At 41.6% G+C, this 16,393-nt stretch overlaps 1 protein-coding gene across 1 annotated transcript in view; it reads left to right on the top strand.

Annotated features, from left to right (window-relative positions):
- Window positions 1-1,085: 1,085 nt before the first annotated feature.
- The window catches only part of LATS2 (large tumor suppressor kinase 2), a 49,561-nt gene continuing 34,253 nt past the window's right edge, over window positions 1,086-16,393 (top strand). The window contains exons 1-2 of the mRNA XM_059838719.1: window positions 1,086-1,227; window positions 5,366-5,937. Coding sequence (XP_059694702.1) covers window positions 5,599-5,937 — 339 coding nt within the window. The 5' untranslated portion in view covers window positions 1,086-1,227; window positions 5,366-5,598. The remainder of the gene's footprint in view (window positions 1,228-5,365; window positions 5,938-16,393) is intronic.

Here is a 16,393-nt window from a genome sequence, read left to right as displayed (position 1 = left end):
AGTGGTGAGGTCACTACTCCTGGAAGTGTTCAAAAGGTACATGGATGTGGCATGTGGGGATGTGATTTAGTGAACACATCAGTGCTGGGTTAATGGTTGGACTCGATGATCTCAGAGATCTTTTCCAGTCTTAGTGAGTCTAGGAATCTGGTTCCAGGTACCGCCATCTGTAATAAGGTCAAATATGAACTTTGCATCCAAATATTCTTTGCAGCTTGGTTCTGCATTTTTGTTCCAGATGTGAATTCCCCTGTCTGCTCTCTGATACCTCATAGCTCCCTCATCTCCTCACCATTATGAAACAACATAAAAACCAAGTAACTCCCCCTCAAAAAAAAACCCAAAACAAAACAAACAAACAAACAAACAAACCTAAAAAAACCAACCAAACAAAAAAGCCCCGAAGCAATCCAGAAGCTTAAAGAAAAACCCCAAGTTGGCATTGGTAATGCTGCCACTTTGTGTGCCTGGTTAGTCCAGCATGGAATGAAAACCGATAGGAATAATGGTTATCAGCACAGACCTTTCAATCTAAATGAGTTTGGAGCGTAGGGTCAGTGCAAAGAGCACTTCCAAGCCACCTATCCTTCCCACAGAAGCTGTGGATGCCTCATCCCTGGAAGTGTCCGAGGCCAGGATGGATGGGGCTCTAAGCAACGTGGTTTAGTGGAAGGTGCCCTCCATGGGCAGGGGGTTGAAACTAGATGGCCTTTTAAGGTCCCTTCCTACCCAAGCTATTCCATGATTCTACCCCGGCCCATTTTGCCTCAACAAGTGGAGGCAGTGCCACCCCTCTCCCACCAGGACCCAGCGAGGAGTTGCTGTGACGCGGAGTGGGTTTTGTGAGGGGAAAAAGTGTCACTTCTTACTGCCTGTAAACCCACGGACGGCCGCCCCGAGAGGGCCGGCGGCCGGAGGGCAGGCGGCCGCCGCCACCTCGGTCCATGAGGGCGCGCCAGCCCTTCCCGGCCCTTCCCGCCCTGGAAGCCCCTCCCCCCGCTGGAATGCGCCGGGAGGGGAGTGGAATGACGCGGGCGCCGCGGGGTCACGTGGCGCGAATGGAATGCCAACAATGTAGCGAATGTCCCGACTGCGCCCCGCACTCGGCGCCCGGGACGGCCAAGGGGGAAGATGGAGAGCGGCCCGCGCCGCCGCGGCCGCCGCCGCTGCTGAGCCGCGCCGTGCCGACCCCCGGAGGGCGAGCGGCGGCGCCGGGCGCCCGGGGAGGTGAGCGGAGCGGGTGCGGGGGGCGCGGGCTCCCCCTCAGCTCCCCATCCCCCAAAACTGCTCTGCGCGGAAGGGAAAGTCCTGTGGGGAAGCGGGGGGTGCGGGCGAGCGGAGCTGGTACGGTTCTCGAAGCGGGAGCGAGCGTCCCGTGTGTGAGTCCCCTGGTGGGGGCCGCCTGGGCGCCCTGCCCGCGCCCTCCGACATTTTCCGGACACTCGTGTGACAGCGCAGCACAGCTCCGGCGGAGCGGGGTGGGGGTCCGCCTGTCCGAGGCCTCTGCCCCAGCTGGCCGGAGCTGCTAATAAATGGCCGGAGTTTATTTTGGGAGCTTTCTGCCCACGAAAGGAGTGGCGGGAGAAGGGGCTCCCGGCGGCACGGGGGTGGGAGGCCACCCGCCGGGGCAGACCCTGCGGGTTGGGTGTCGCAGGCAGCGAGGGCCCCGGGGAGCCGGCCGGGGGCATGCAGGGCCCGCGGGGTCCCGTCTGGCTGCGGCGGGGGCCCGCTGCTCCCAGTCAGCTGAAGGTCACTGCCAAAACCCAGGGGCAGCTCGCCACCCTCTCCGCTGCCGTGAGCGGTGTGCGTGTTGAAATACCCCTTTCCTCGGGAAAGGCACTCGCCCAAATGACGCAAAAAGGGCTCGTTTGGAGTGTCCGGGCTTTGCGGTCGGTCGCTGCCGGGCTGCTGAAGGAAGGTGAGCTGTTTCCCACAGCCCTGCGTTGGGCCAGTGCTTGGTGCTGGCAGTGGGACACGGGCACAGAGTCACTTTTGGACAGTCCTGTTAGCAGGAGAGGTGGAATCGTTTTAGGAAAAATCTCCTTTCTATTTTTCTTCACTTCCACAATGTGCCCACTTATAAAGAGAAGCACGGTTTGTATAATAATGAAAATGAAAATCCTTTCCCTGCATTGTACACCTCCAATACGAGCTGAACAGTCCCTGCCTCTTTGAATTGGTGTTATAAAAAAGCCCCCAAAGTGATACCTGTAAATTGAGAGAGGGAAGGAAGTTGTAGCAGTTTCTTAAAACTTTACTCCTTCCTACACTGCAGTGATTTCAAGTTCAGCTCACTCCAGTGCCTGCACAGTTACAGGGAAACAGCTCAACAGCTTGGGTGAGCTTTAGTTTCATGCCTGTGTCCCAGCTCCACAGAGCCACTAGCACATGCAGCCTGTTGGTGAATGAAGAAACAGGAGAGTGAATAGATAGTGCTACTGGGAAAACAGACATCAACATATAATTTCAGTGTGTCATTGATCAATTGTTTGGTTGCTGACAGAGCAGCTATTGGTATTTCTCAAATGAAACAAAACAATCAGTTCCTCAAAAATTGTTTAACTTGATGTAATTAAAGTAATGCTGCACCTGCTTGAAGTGTCCATTATCCTTCAGGATAATGGGCAAGCTTCTAATTAGTATGGAAGATGTAACGTTTTGGAAAAGACCTTAGGACTGTTTAGTCAGAATGGCTAACAACTCAAAAATAATTTCTTCTGATGGCAGGAAGGCTGTTGTTACATGCATGCTGCAGGCAGGGTGCAGATTAGAAGGATTTGAAATTATCCAAATCCAGATGTACAGTTAGAAATGCTTAGACAGAATGAGATACACTACATACTTTTTAAAGCATACAACCATTTTATGGGGTTTTTTTTCTGAAAAATGCAAATCAGGAAGATATAAAAAAAGCCAGCAGCTTGTCTTTCCTTGTAAATCATCTGTAATATTTAATGTTCAATTTTTTTTTTTTTTTGCTTATCTTACATATTTAGTTTAAAAAAAACCCCTGTAAAATATGAAACAGGTTTGCAGTTAGCTCCAATACTTACTGCTGTTGCTGCTGTCATCCATACTGTCTGAACAAGCAACATTTCTTTCTGGTTTAAGCAGTATTGTAAATGTAAGCTGAGGAAGTTGCCAGCTGGCTTGACCCAGCATTATTAGACTCGGGCTGAGGCTAAAGGTCACAGAAGTTCTTTATGTGAAGCATGTGTGTAAGTGGGAAAGCAGTCTTTTGCTGCAAAGAGGTGGGGGGCTTGCAAGCTTTCCCGGTGTGTCCCAGGCCTGAGGATTGGCACAGGGACTGAAAAGGAAGAACAACCCAGATGCCTAAACCAAGCCATATGGTGCCTGCTGCTGTCAGGAAAAGAAAGAAAATTATCAACCAATTAATTGCTCTGTATCTTCTAAGCACTAGCTAGTTATGATGTAATCCAAAGAAAGCTGCAATACTATTGTGTTTTACTTTTAACCAAGCCTGTGTATCATCTTTTGTGATATTGTGTCCAAGTAGAAAAAAACTCTTTTTGAGATCTTGCAGTTGCTTTTGTCTTCACTTGCGACATTGAAAGCTTGAGCTGTTACTGTCCAATAGCTGGTTTGTGGAAACATCAAAATCTGGATGAGCAGCTTTAGCACTTCCCTTAAAACAATTGGCAAATGTTGCTGTCACTTCTCTGTGAGTTAGCTTTGCAGAGTATTCATGGAGAGCACCGAATGGAGGAGCTCAAGACCTCGAACACATTATAGGTGTTTTTTAGTTAATGGAGCATTTAAATCCTAACAAAAAATGTTGACTTGGGTTAATATCAAGTGATTAATCTGTGCTCCTGCATTTCAGTCTGGTGAACCATGATAGAAGAGTCTGGGGTCTGACTGCACTGTTGCATTTGAGATCTTGGTAGGGGAAAGCTTGAAGTGGAGTCTGTCCTGATGAGGAAGTGGTGGTGGGCTTCAGAGGTGAATATGTCCTTGTTCTTTTGGGCTTCACAACAGTAAGCTGTGGGCTTGGCAGTGAGAAGTGATGGTAAATGCATGGAAATGGTTGGTTTTTTGGGAAGTGCTACAGCTATCACAACAAAAAGAGGTTTTAGTATGAGCATGGGAAAATAAAGAACAGTACTTCCCAGAGAAATCCTTTTCAGTGATAAATGTCCTATGATCAAAAGTGAAGCACTTTTAAAAAAAATCCAGTTGACTTCTGGATGCCAGTGAGAAACATACAGTGTGTTACCATCCTCTGTATTTGCAATTTGGAAACAACTGAATGGAATTCTTCCCTTACCAGCAAGGTGGCTGGAGCACCATTCAGGAGTCACTTTGCCAGTGCAAATGGCAGCAGAAGAAGCCAACTTGCATAACCAGCATCAGTAGCAAGGTTGCATTTCTGATGAGGCTGTCTTTTAATCCTGTCCCAAACGCACCATTTTTTCATTATTGTATTGTGGTGATGCATAAAGATTTAGTTAAGGTAGGATTCTTGTTGTAACCTCTGCTGCACGGAGATCACAAGTTTTACAGTTGCTCAGCTGTGCTGCATAGGTGTTCTCTGCTGTATATCAGAAGAGCTGACATGCAGCAGAGAACATAAAGCTGTCTGAAAGTCTTTTTCTGTGTTGGGATGCTGTATGATCTGGTTCTTCATCTTCTGCTCTTACTGTGTAGCTCCATTTACCCATCTTTTCCCTTTCTTCCCTATAAGGCACAGCTAATGAAATATCAATATACCCTTTCCTCTCTTCTTTTTTTTCCTCCCCTCTTCCTTGAGTCCTGTGAGGACTGTTACCTTCGGACTTTGCTAAGTTATTCACGTGGAAAGGCAAAATATCTTGTCTTTCTGTTACTCACTTTGTTATTGAAATACTAGAAGTTGCTATGGTTAGAGTCATCAATATTTCCATTATAAATCTTTTTCATAAACTTCTGAAACTGTGCTCAGCTAGTGTAAAACAAACAAAATCTTAAGTGGGGAAAAAACATTTCATAAGCGTACTCTTCCCTATTTATGAAATAGGATAGGCTTGTCCAGAATTTGGTTATGCAATTGGATAGGAAACTTGCCATAGTTAGATACTGTACAATTCTTAAATTATTTTTTAACCTTTTCTTTAGGAGTTTTATTTTAATTTATTTTGAAGATTAGACTTACAAGAAAAATGAGTTATTTATTGGTTATGTTGAGAAAATGTTCTAGAATCCTGGTGAAAACAGATAAAATGAAAATCATTAAAGGGTATCCAACTGTGACAGCTTAAGAGGTTCAACTGATTCATTTTCACTTGATTAATTGTCATGCTGTCCCTTCAGAGGCAATTACAATATCTACTTAATTTAACGTACTTTCTGGTCTTTTTTGTTTCAGTCACTGTCAGTCTGCAAAATGATGATTCCACAGATTATCATTTTCCTTAGGAAATGTGAAGATTTTGAGCTGAAGTAAAACATTGGCAGAAATCTCTTGAGAATTTTGCCTTTTCTTCTCTGTGAAGGATTATGTTTACAAGAAATTGATACTATCAAGTGACACTTCTTTGAAATAATTTAAAAGAAACAAAAATAAAGCTGTATTTATGCTCAGAGAAAACTGGATCAACAATGAGGCCAAAGACTTTTCCTGCTACGACGTATTCTGGAAACGGCAGACAAAGGTTGCAAGAAATTCGAGAAGGTTTAAAGCAGCCATCCAAATCTTCAGGTCAGGGACTGCCAATTGGAGCAGGCAGTGAAACTTCTCTGGACCCTAAGATTTTAATGGGGAAGGATGCTGCAAGGCAGCAGCAGATGAGACAAACGCCCAAGTTTGGACCGTATCAGAAAGCTTTGCGAGAAATCAGATATTCTCTGCTGCCTTTTGCTAATGAGTCAAGCACCACAGCAGCTGTGGAAGTCAACAGGCAGATGCTCCAGGAACTGGTGAATGCAGGTTGTGATCAGGTACGTATGAACTGGGAGGGAGGATTGGCACTGTTGTCAAAACAAGTTCATAGTCTGGGCTGAAGAAAGGATTTTGATGGTGGCTGTCAAAATCATGGAAACGCACTGATTCTTCTGGCAGTCATATTTCTCTATGAGCAACAGAATAGATGGACTTACTGGGGACAGATGTGACTAGTGTGGGGTTCATTTATGTTAAAGACAGTCATGGTCACCTCTAGGATTCTTCTATGATTATTATGTGGTTTCCCCAGTTGATATATGAGACTGAACAAGGTAGCTTGTCTTTTTTTTTTTAGCTTTCTTTCTTCTTTTTTCCTTTTTTATTTCTTCATTTTCCCTGCAATGCTTAGTAACAAGCCTTAGTTGTGAGTAATAGGGTGGAATTTTGTCTAGCACATCTAAGCCCAGCTCACTGTCAGAAAAAACTGTAAGAAATTATAGACACAATATCTGGTATTTGAAGAATCTCACTTGCTGTGGGCCAGTACGAGGGCTTGGATAGATGTTCAGCTAACTGCAGTGATTCTGTCCACACCTTTTCTTCTTCGCTTTCTCTACTTCTATTAGGAGGTGGTAGCCGTGCTCAGATCAGAGACTTGGTGTAGAGATGCTTTTTATTTTTGTCATCCTGGGATTGATGTTAGAATATATTCTTAGTTCAAAGACCTTTCACATGGTGCAGAACACAGTGTTTTGTGTTGAGCTGCATTCATCTTGCTTGTGCTTCCAGTGTTGGTGTCAACTTTCACCTCTGTCCAGGAGTAGTTCAAAATTTTGCTTTTTAGAGAAAAAGCGCTGGTTTGGGTTCAGATTTTGAGTGTTGCAGGAACACTTTTTTCCCTGTGTGATTGAATAGAAGTTGTTGACAAGCTGAAACATTTCCATTTATAATCCTTGATACAAATTGGAGAGATTTAAAACCAAAGTGCTTTCAGTGGCGTCTCCTTGATTTCAAAACTTAGCCCCCATTCACTCATGGCAGAATGTGAGTCTCTTTACTCTCCTAGACTATATTCTGATTCTGTATAACAAAACTAACATCAAGCTTTATTATAAACAGTATAACAGTATGCATTTCCCTAGAGCCATATAAATATTAATTAGTGCTGTTTCTATGCCAAAGAGTTTATGCTACACAAGATAATCAGAGCTAGAGTAGATTGCATATCTAATAAGAAGTGCTGCAGAACAACTAAACACTTCCTAGTCCAGGGAACCAAGATGCTGTACTGAATTACTTAACTGGAGGAACTAAGGATTTTCTCTGATCTCTAGTACATCATGAAAACAGTGGTTTTTTAGAACTCTAGCCTCTAAATTTCCCTAGCTGTTTAGGATGGGAACACTCCCTGTGCATATGAGTCAAGGTTAAATGAGCACAGCTGGATTCTGGATTGGAAATGCACATTTCGTAGGTTACAGGGACAAATCGTTCACACATAGGACTTGGCTTGTTGGACTGAACTCTTGGAAAGTACTTTGAGCACATTACAGCACAGTAATGTTAAGCCAATGTATAAAGCAGAAATACCTGAACACCTGTTAAAATGCCTTGGTATTCAAAGCAGTGTAATGAAGCATGTGTGTAAATTTTTTTATATATTCAGCTATTTTGACTTCAATGTTCATACAATGGTATTTTTGCTTCTAGAGCATTGAACCCAGTTCTGACTCTGATGTGGAGATTTTTGCTCCTTAAATTTTGCTCACATTTTTGATTGAGCTTTTTTTTGCCCCTCCTCATTGACCATGATTCTTCCATCCTCCCATTTGTTGTTTCTGCTTAGCTGTGACTTGTTGCCTGGCAATGGCATTATTGGGCCTATTCTTTAGGTGTGTTTGGCACTCAGGTCTATGCTTAACCAGGGTCACATTTGGCTAGAGTCCAAATAGAGGTTTCAAGACTGGAATCCTGTGAATAAAAGTGCTGAGCTTCCTAGGGTGAGTCCAGACCACATAAAGATTCGCTGTCCTGGAGGGTTGTGAATGAGTGGAGCTTTTTGAGATGATGTGGATGGTATCTGACCTTGGAGATGGCATAGTGTAGGGTGACAGACCTGCTTACTGCCTCTAGATCCTTCTTTTCCCCCTGCTGCCTGAGCTGTTTTGGATCAGATGCTGAACTATTTTGTGTGATGTTGTGTTTTAAATCAGTGATCCCAAGCTGCCCTGTCCCTGCTTGTGAATCAAAGCCTTTGAATGCCTACCACGTGGACATCTTCTTTAGTCCTGTGGGCAGCAACAGATCTTTGATTTACCAGAGAAGTGAAGGCAGCTTCAGTTTCTTTGGGGATGTTTTTATTTACCTCTGAACCCAATGCTTGTGTGAGGTCAGTAAATGGGCATAGAAGCCCACAACCAACCTTCTCCTTTCAAAAGCCATGAGAAGCTGTTTTGAGGTTAAGGATTTCAGTCCATGAACAGCTAATGTTCTACTTGAGCCTTTCACTAGAGAAAGCCTGCAGAATACAAAATCTTACTCCTCCTGATGCTGCTTCATGGTACACAAATCAGCTGTTCAGGTGCTGCAGGCATCCTGAAGTGTCTGGCAGTTTGTCATAAGCTCTATTCTTGAGCATTCTAGGAGGCTGTGAAGAAGGAGTAGAGGGCTATTACACTCAGTTTGATCTTATTGGAACTCCATTTTCCAGCTGGGTTTGGGCTGATGATTTTTGGTGTCCTGGATGGAGCACTGAAAAGTAACACTAACCCTGTGGGAAATGTTGTGGTGGACACCATGCAAGGGTCATGATTCTTCTTCAGTCTGTTTGTTACGACATGGTAAGGGCTTTTGGAAGGGTGGAGGGAACTAGTGACAGTTGAAAAGGAAGAGAATTTTAGGGGCAAGAAAAAGGATACTTCTATTTAATGCTCTTACTAGCTCCACATATCTGTAGCATGGATAGATTTTAACAACAACCATTTTACATCTTACAAGAGATGTTGCTTATTGGGGTTTGCAGCTCCCTGTTCTGCCTAAAGTGACTCTTAAGATGAAATTGAAATTGGTTTTATTAAATAAAAAGGAAACGTAACATTTTATTTCTTTGCTCTTGCTCTATAAAGTCCCACACAACCAGGAGGTTCATTATAAACCACTTGGTAGACTTAACAAGTATATGAAATGCAATGTAAATAATGAAGTAAATATCAAATTCTCATGTCTTTCAATTGCAGTCATCATAGGTGTTACATAGGAGAACAGATTTCTTTTTTTTTTTTAATTGGTTAGGAAGTTGCCTGTATTTTTTTAAATGACCTGTTTTCTTCCAGAAAGATTTCTTTTTCAGCCATTGTGTAGTTTTTGATTTTATAGTGAAATCTGATACACTAAACTTAATGGGGACTTCACTGTTCACCTGAAAGAAGCCATGATTACATCTTTTCTTGTTTTTACGAGATAAACAAAATAACACACATAATTAGTCATTGTTTTTCTGAAACAAATGGAGCAACTTGTCTGTTGTTTGCTTAAGTCATCTTTTCAACAGTAATTATTTAGTGAGTTTCAATCAAAAATAATTAGTGCAGCCTAAATAGTTTTGAAACTCACAAAGCATGACTGCATAAGACCAGACTTTTTTCTTTCTAAAAGCTTGAAACCAAAAGCACACCTAATATGCCATTCTTTAGTAAATAAAAGTCCTTGAGCTTGGAAGCATAACTTGCAGTCACTGTAGGGGGACAAGAGTGTGGGGCATCTGTCCTGTGGGCTGGTAAACCACTGGAATCACCTGGGGCAGCTGGGTGGCGGTTGGGGTGTGGTGGTAAAAGCAGCTGCTGTTGTGGACTGAATGTTTCTAATGAATAGATGCAATTGAGTGTATGATCAGTGGCATTCCAACAACCTGAATGGGCTGTACTGTACTTACTGTACTTCCTTGTAGCATAAACAGCCACTGACATTGTAATTTAGAGTGGGCTGCAGCAGTTCTAGATGAACTGTGGAATGTTACACACTTGTCACTTTTGTGGGCTTTTTTTTCTTTCCCTCAAGCAAACTCTCCTTTGAGCAAAGGGTGCCTTTTCTGGGCGAAGATTTCTAGACATGGTTTGTTTGGACAGCTATTTTTAAGAAAAAATCATGTTTTAGGATTTTTTACAGGCTACATACTGCCAGTAACATGCTATCTGCTGTACAACTATGAACATGTGAAGTGGGGAAGTTCTTATGCTTCATTTTCTCCAGAGGCTTCTATAAATATCTGGAGTAAAACACATACCCCCTGTGCCAATATCAGGATACTTCGAAGGGGAAGATCTGTCCGTTGGTTACTAATTGTAGTGTCTTTCAATGAAGTGGAATGGTGTAATAATGTGTGTAAGAATATCAAATTAACTACCTTGTCATCAGTGTTATGCTGAATTAACAAAATTCAGTTTGTAGAAGCGGGGTGGGGGTTTTGGTTGCCTTTTTTTTTTTTTTTTCTTAAATTCCTCATTGCATTCCAGGATTCTTTCAGTCGCTTCCTCATGGCTTGCCTTCTTTTTATTGAACTCGTTTGGCAAAGATTGTATCCTGTTTTGTGAATGCTGATTGGTTTCAGGTTTTGAGAATGGGGAATAAAGTATTTCTCTCCATTTGAACAAATATTTGCAGTTCTTTCTCATTGTTCTGCCAAATAGGGCATTGGCAAAAAGTCCTTTATTTTTGCATTTAGCTTGTACAACTAGTATTCTGTTCTTCCTGTTCTGTATAGGTCAGGCTTGTCCACCTATGATCCATGTGCCATCAAGCAGTCTGTTACTGAGCAGTAGGACTTTTCACCATGATGTTGGAGTGGTGACTGGAAGCAGATACAGTGTAGAGTTTTGTTTTGATAACAGACTTGCTGAAGCTTTGCTGTAATAAAATATCTGTTTTGATGTATTTTTTAAGAGGACAGGTCTAAAGAGACAGCTTGCCTTCAAGGTGAAGGACAGCAAAAATTGTAATAGCAAATAAGAGAACTAATTTCATAACATTGGCCTGTCCTGTAACAAAATTTTGTGATTCCTTGAGTTAACTTTACCTGTGTTAGGAGTTTTGTCTGCCCAGCTATTTACCAAAACCTCCAGGATGAACATCTTAGTCATCTTCTGGATGTTTTCAGTCCACATTGTTTGGTTAATGAAAAATGACTGAGCTGTTATAAGGTTGCCTGGGTTATTCTGTGGGACATACTTTAAAGGTGAGGATCACAGAATATTTTGAATTGAAAGGAATCCACAAGAAGGATCATTAAGTCCAGCCCTTAGGTGAATAGCCCATACAGGGATCTAACCTGTGCCCTTGGTGGTGTTAGCACCATGCTCTGGCCAGCTGAGCTAATATGGTGCAAGTCATTACAAGCTGTGCTGCTTGTAAAAGTATTTTGGGCTACAGGGAGGAGAAAAGGGATGTTCAAATGAGGGCACTCACTGCTGAATGTAGGAGAAAGGTTTTATTTTAGCAACTGAAATAGATCTGATAATTCAGGCCAGCAGTCTCTTGGGTGTTCCATTTGCATCCACCATTTGAAGGTAAGTTGTTCCCTCTGCCTTCTCTTTACTAGGTGTATTGAGGGCTTGTTTCATAACCTTTTCCTACACTTTTTTCTTTCTAACCTCCCTTTTTGGTTTCAGTCTTTCTGAGAGATTTCCAGTATAATGCAGTGTTCTTCCCTCAAAGCATGTAACGGAATGTGTTTCCCCACTAATATGCCTGAGGTTAGCAACTTAAGTCATTTCAGTTCTTCAGAAAAAAAGTGAGTTGTAGCTTTCCAGGGGCTCAAAGCAAGAGGTGGAGATTGCTCTTCAGCTGATATGTTCTGACAACTTTCTCTCCTAAACCCTTTCTCTTGTCTCCAGTCTTCTTATGTTTCTGTCACCTCTTGATGATACTGGCTTAGTGAGCATACTTAGATTCTCTGTGTCATGACACAGCTCCCACAGTGTATGTGAGAAGATGCTCTTAGTATTGTTCTGTGTGAGCATGGCTTGGGATATGCTTGTCCTGCAGAAGGAAGAAAAGTATTTTCCCTTGAGTTTTTGTGGTGGTGGAAAGATTTATTAACAGTTGTAAATGATCGTGTGTTCTCCTTTGTATGACAAGATTTGGCAGCTGGGCAGTAATATTGCACTGAACAAGAATATTTTAAACTCTGCCCTTAATTCTTGTTAGTCTTTTTTCTTCTTTATCAAACTATAGAATAAATTACATCTTGATAGCAGGATTGTGTTTGACATGACAGGACAGGAATCAGATGCTAGACTTTAAACTGTAGATAAGTGTAAATCCTGAGTCATCTTAAACTTTCCTATTCCTCATATCAGATAAACATTCTAGAAGCCTGGGAGTTAATATAAAAATATAAAATTGTATCTTGTTATAACAGGGTACAGGATTAACTTGCACTGGATACTTAAATTGTACTTACTAAAATTTAATTGCCAGTAGACTTTTGAGCTATGGATTTTTTTTTTTTTTTAGTGAGAAAGGAAATTACTTCTTTGCAGTCACTAAAAAATCTGCATAAGCGTTTACTTCAGTCTCTGAATAAAAAGCCCTTGTGACCAAAAGTGAAGATTGCCATTATTATTCTAACAGGAAGCTGATATCACAATAGTAGTAGGGTGTAACAGTTCCTTTCACATTTTTATGTTATTCTCAGCCTAAATCTCTGCTGTTCTTTCAGCTTTCGTATCTGAGAGGAACCAATGTAATTTTATACTGAGACTGAAAAATAGCGTCTCTGCATTGGAAGGGGGATGTGGGGTGGTTTTTGCTTCTCTGTGGGGGTTCTTTTCTTTCTTAAAGAAATTGAATGGTACTTTTATTAAACATAGAGAAATTTCAGCGGAAGGACTTGATACAAGACTTTTGCATGCTACTGTCTTTAGGGGTAGGTCAAGGTGTGCATTTAGAACTCAATTCAACCTAGGAATGTTTTTAGTAGTTACTAAACTAATTAAAACTTATGTTAAAGCTGCTAATTGAATATTAGTACAATGAAAATAAAAATTCAGTGCTACTCATGTGATACTCAGGTATGTGCTATACTTCTGTGGAGTCAATTTTTTTTTAAATTGATTTTATTTTTCTAAAGAATAGGCAAATATACATAAAATGACATACAATTACATTTTTTTTCCTCAGTTTTTTCTTGCTGTAGCCCCATCTCAAGCAGACCACAGCTTGTTGGTGCTCCCATGGGCCCAGCATTCAAACTGTGCTTGGCAGCTGCTTGTGGTGTCAAATCCTATAGAATGTCCATGTGCCTTGTGTGTTCTCCATGTGTCCCCCTAATCTTCCATAAATCAGGCTCCAGTACTTGCACTCTTTGCTTCTTGGGTGCTGCCTGTCTCTGTGACTTGCAAATGCTTATGTGCAGTGCTGTCTGAAGTAGATAAGGGGAGATGTGAAAGAGCCCTTCAAATCTTTTTACTTGGTGGTGCCAGCTGCTGTTTTTCTCATGTAGTGGATATGCCATTAATTCCCCACCATTGCCTTGAATCACTCTTAAGAAACAGCTGGTTAGACCCAGGTTTTCCTTTCTTTGACCTCGGAAAGAATTCTGAGTGGATTACAAGCTGCTGTGGCTATAGCCACTCTAGCTATAGAGTAGATGTTCCACAACCAAGTACTGCTGGAATAAATGCAATTTACACTAGTAAAATCAAGTAGGGACAGACATATGGTCATTGTTTGCTTAAAGCTGCAAATGTTTGTCTTAACTTGGGCTTTAAACTTAAGTAGGTTATGTGTATAGCTTGTGAAATACATCTAACTTTTCATTCCTTCTGCTTATGTTCATAACCTAATTGTGAGTGTAGATTAGATCTGACATTTTTATGTTGCTTGGAGCTGAGGCTTAGAGTGGGAAGTGCTGACCCTTATTTCTAAGTTTTTATCATTCCCTAGCTTTTTGGAAAAAAATAAAATTAAATTCAACAGTGCTTCTGATTACCAAATTAGAGGCTGAAGTTGCTGTGGCATTGTGGTCTGTATTCTCATCCTAGCACTAGCAGTCTCATATTGTCCAGGCTTGAGAGGGATCCCAGTTTCCCATCTCCAGAAGATGCTTTACTAAAAGCCTGGTGAAAGTCAGTCAGTCGAACTCTTACTGTCGGCCTGCTCTACACATCTGCTGCACATCACCCAAAATACCGCTGCTGGTGGAAATATTTTTGACTTTGTTACTGGGCAGCTTCTGTGGAGGTGGTTCTGTCAGCTCTGATCTTGCTGGGGTCTCCCAGCTATGGCTGCAGCACAGCAAAACTGGTTTGTTCCTAATGGACTTGTCCTGCCATCTGGGCAGTCACTGGCAGTTCACAAGAAACTTCTGGGTTTCAAATAGAAACATAGAAATTTGGTTTCGTACAAGCAATGCATGTGTGCATATATGTATTTGGATATAGACTGCAGTGTCTGCACAGTGCTAGCTGTTTGTGAAGAACTTAATCCACAGGATTTGGTACTGCATTGAGGATTTCTTTTTCAGTCTAAGGAAACAATATTCTAATGTTTGAGGCTATGTTCTGCTTCCCTGCAGTGTAAGAGATGGATTTTTCCTGATGAGAAACTTGTGCTCTTCATTTTGAGTGAATCCAAGTAATTAAAAATATTTCCTTAGGGAAGTGAAGGATAAAAAGAATGAGAGAGGATATGAAAATACTTTAAAAAAATTATTTCTAGGTCATTTAATTTTCAGAGGACTGAAGCCGAAGAACACTGTGTACCTGTAACTTTGTGAATCAGGTAATGGCCATGGCAAGGACATGAAAATATCTCTGTCCTGTGCCACTGCTTTGTCTTTAATTGTTTTCAGTGTATGTGTGCATGTGTGAAACTTACTGTGACACTCACAGTCACTTAGGCACTTAGAGAAATACAAACACAGTGAGAATTGGGAAAATGGTGGGATTTAAATGTATACTGAATGACCAAGCATTTTTCAACTGTTTTCTATATCCTTCATTATCTTCCTTTTCTATATCCTTCATTACTCTAAACACAAGGTTTGTAAATTACTCATTTAATCCAAAGAATGCAAAGATGCAGGGTCTTTCATCTCACATGCATAAACTGGTAGAAAGAAGGCTGCTGCTACTGGGTGATAATATGGTTAAGTTTCTGCCCTTTAAAGAGACTGACTTTAGAAGGAGAGCTAGCAGTGTAAAATTACTCCTGTAAAAGTCTTTATATGGCCACATTTGGATTTTATCCATTATTTGAATCTGTTGGATGGGGGTTATTTCAAAACAAAAGAAAATGTCAGCTGAGACTTAAAGAGATCACTGTTGCTGATCTGCAGCTTCATTCCCTCCCTGTTTGTTTTGTTTTGTTCTCCTCCTGTATCAGTTTTTATCTTCCAGCCTCTTCAAGTGTATACCTTCCTTTCTTTACCTGTGGTCCTATTGCATTGCTTTTTCTGCTCCATTGGTTTGAATGACTAATATTCAACATCACTTATGGGCCTTTCTCTGTGTGCCTCTGAACACCCTAACTGAGTTGATTTTTTTTATAATTGCAAACTACTAAGGAATAACTCTAGTATAGACTTCAGTCTTTCATATAAAAAAAATTGGTGTGTCATGTTAAATTATAGATGCAACTATAATGTGACATTGTCAGCACACCCTGTGTGTTTTTATTTCTGCATCTTTTCTTCCATTCAGTGTCAGGGCTTCTTAGGCTGTGCTTAAACCAGCCACCTGTCCCATTCATGCTTTTCTTCCAGCATTGCCACAGTTGCTGTGTTCATTCCACCATCCTACCAGATGTCAACCTGATAAAGATGCATAAAATCCAATTCGATGAATGTAATTGGAATATTTGAAATACTAATTTGTGTGAGGTATCTCCATTTACAAAAAAAAAAAAAAATTCTGGTTGTATCAATTAAAAATAGAAAAAGTTGTGGTCAAACATCAGAGACCTTTGAATCAAGATAAATTCACTCCATATTGGGCTGGTTTTGTCCTGGCTCCAAATGAGTGCTCCAAACCATATGCATTACAGCTTGGTGGAGCCTGTTTTTTCTGGTTGTCCAGCACAGTTTGATTCTATTTCAGATGATCTCTGTATTTTAGATGATCCCCTCATTGCCCATGTGATCTGTGCTGCCCAGACATGGTAGCAACCTGCTGGCTCTGTACTTTAGCAGGGTGGAATTTTTCTTTTTCTTCCAGATGCTTCAGCAGTTGCTATGCTGGAAACTCACTTCCATCTCCTTCCTGTGATCATTTCTTGCACATTGGCCATCCCTTCTGTTTAGAAAATCTTTTTATCATGTTCTTCAATGCAAGCACTATGTCCATTGAGTGCTTTCTGGAAGGGGTTTTACAACAAACCTGTGAAATGTGTGGTGTTGTAGTTGTGCAAATAGTGGAGAGAAGCTACTGGTGCATTGTTCAGCAGTGCAAATTGAAGATCTAGAGCCTGGGAATCTACAAGTGGGCAAAAGTCCTCAGTGTCAGCCAGGACACATGG

Source organism: Haemorhous mexicanus, chromosome 2 (assembly GCF_027477595.1).
Source record: "Haemorhous mexicanus isolate bHaeMex1 chromosome 2, bHaeMex1.pri, whole genome shotgun sequence".
Classification (NCBI taxonomy): Eukaryota; Metazoa; Chordata; class Aves; order Passeriformes; family Fringillidae; genus Haemorhous; species Haemorhous mexicanus.
Note: the sequence above shows the minus strand (reverse complement) of the source record. Positions and strands in the feature narration are given on the sequence as shown.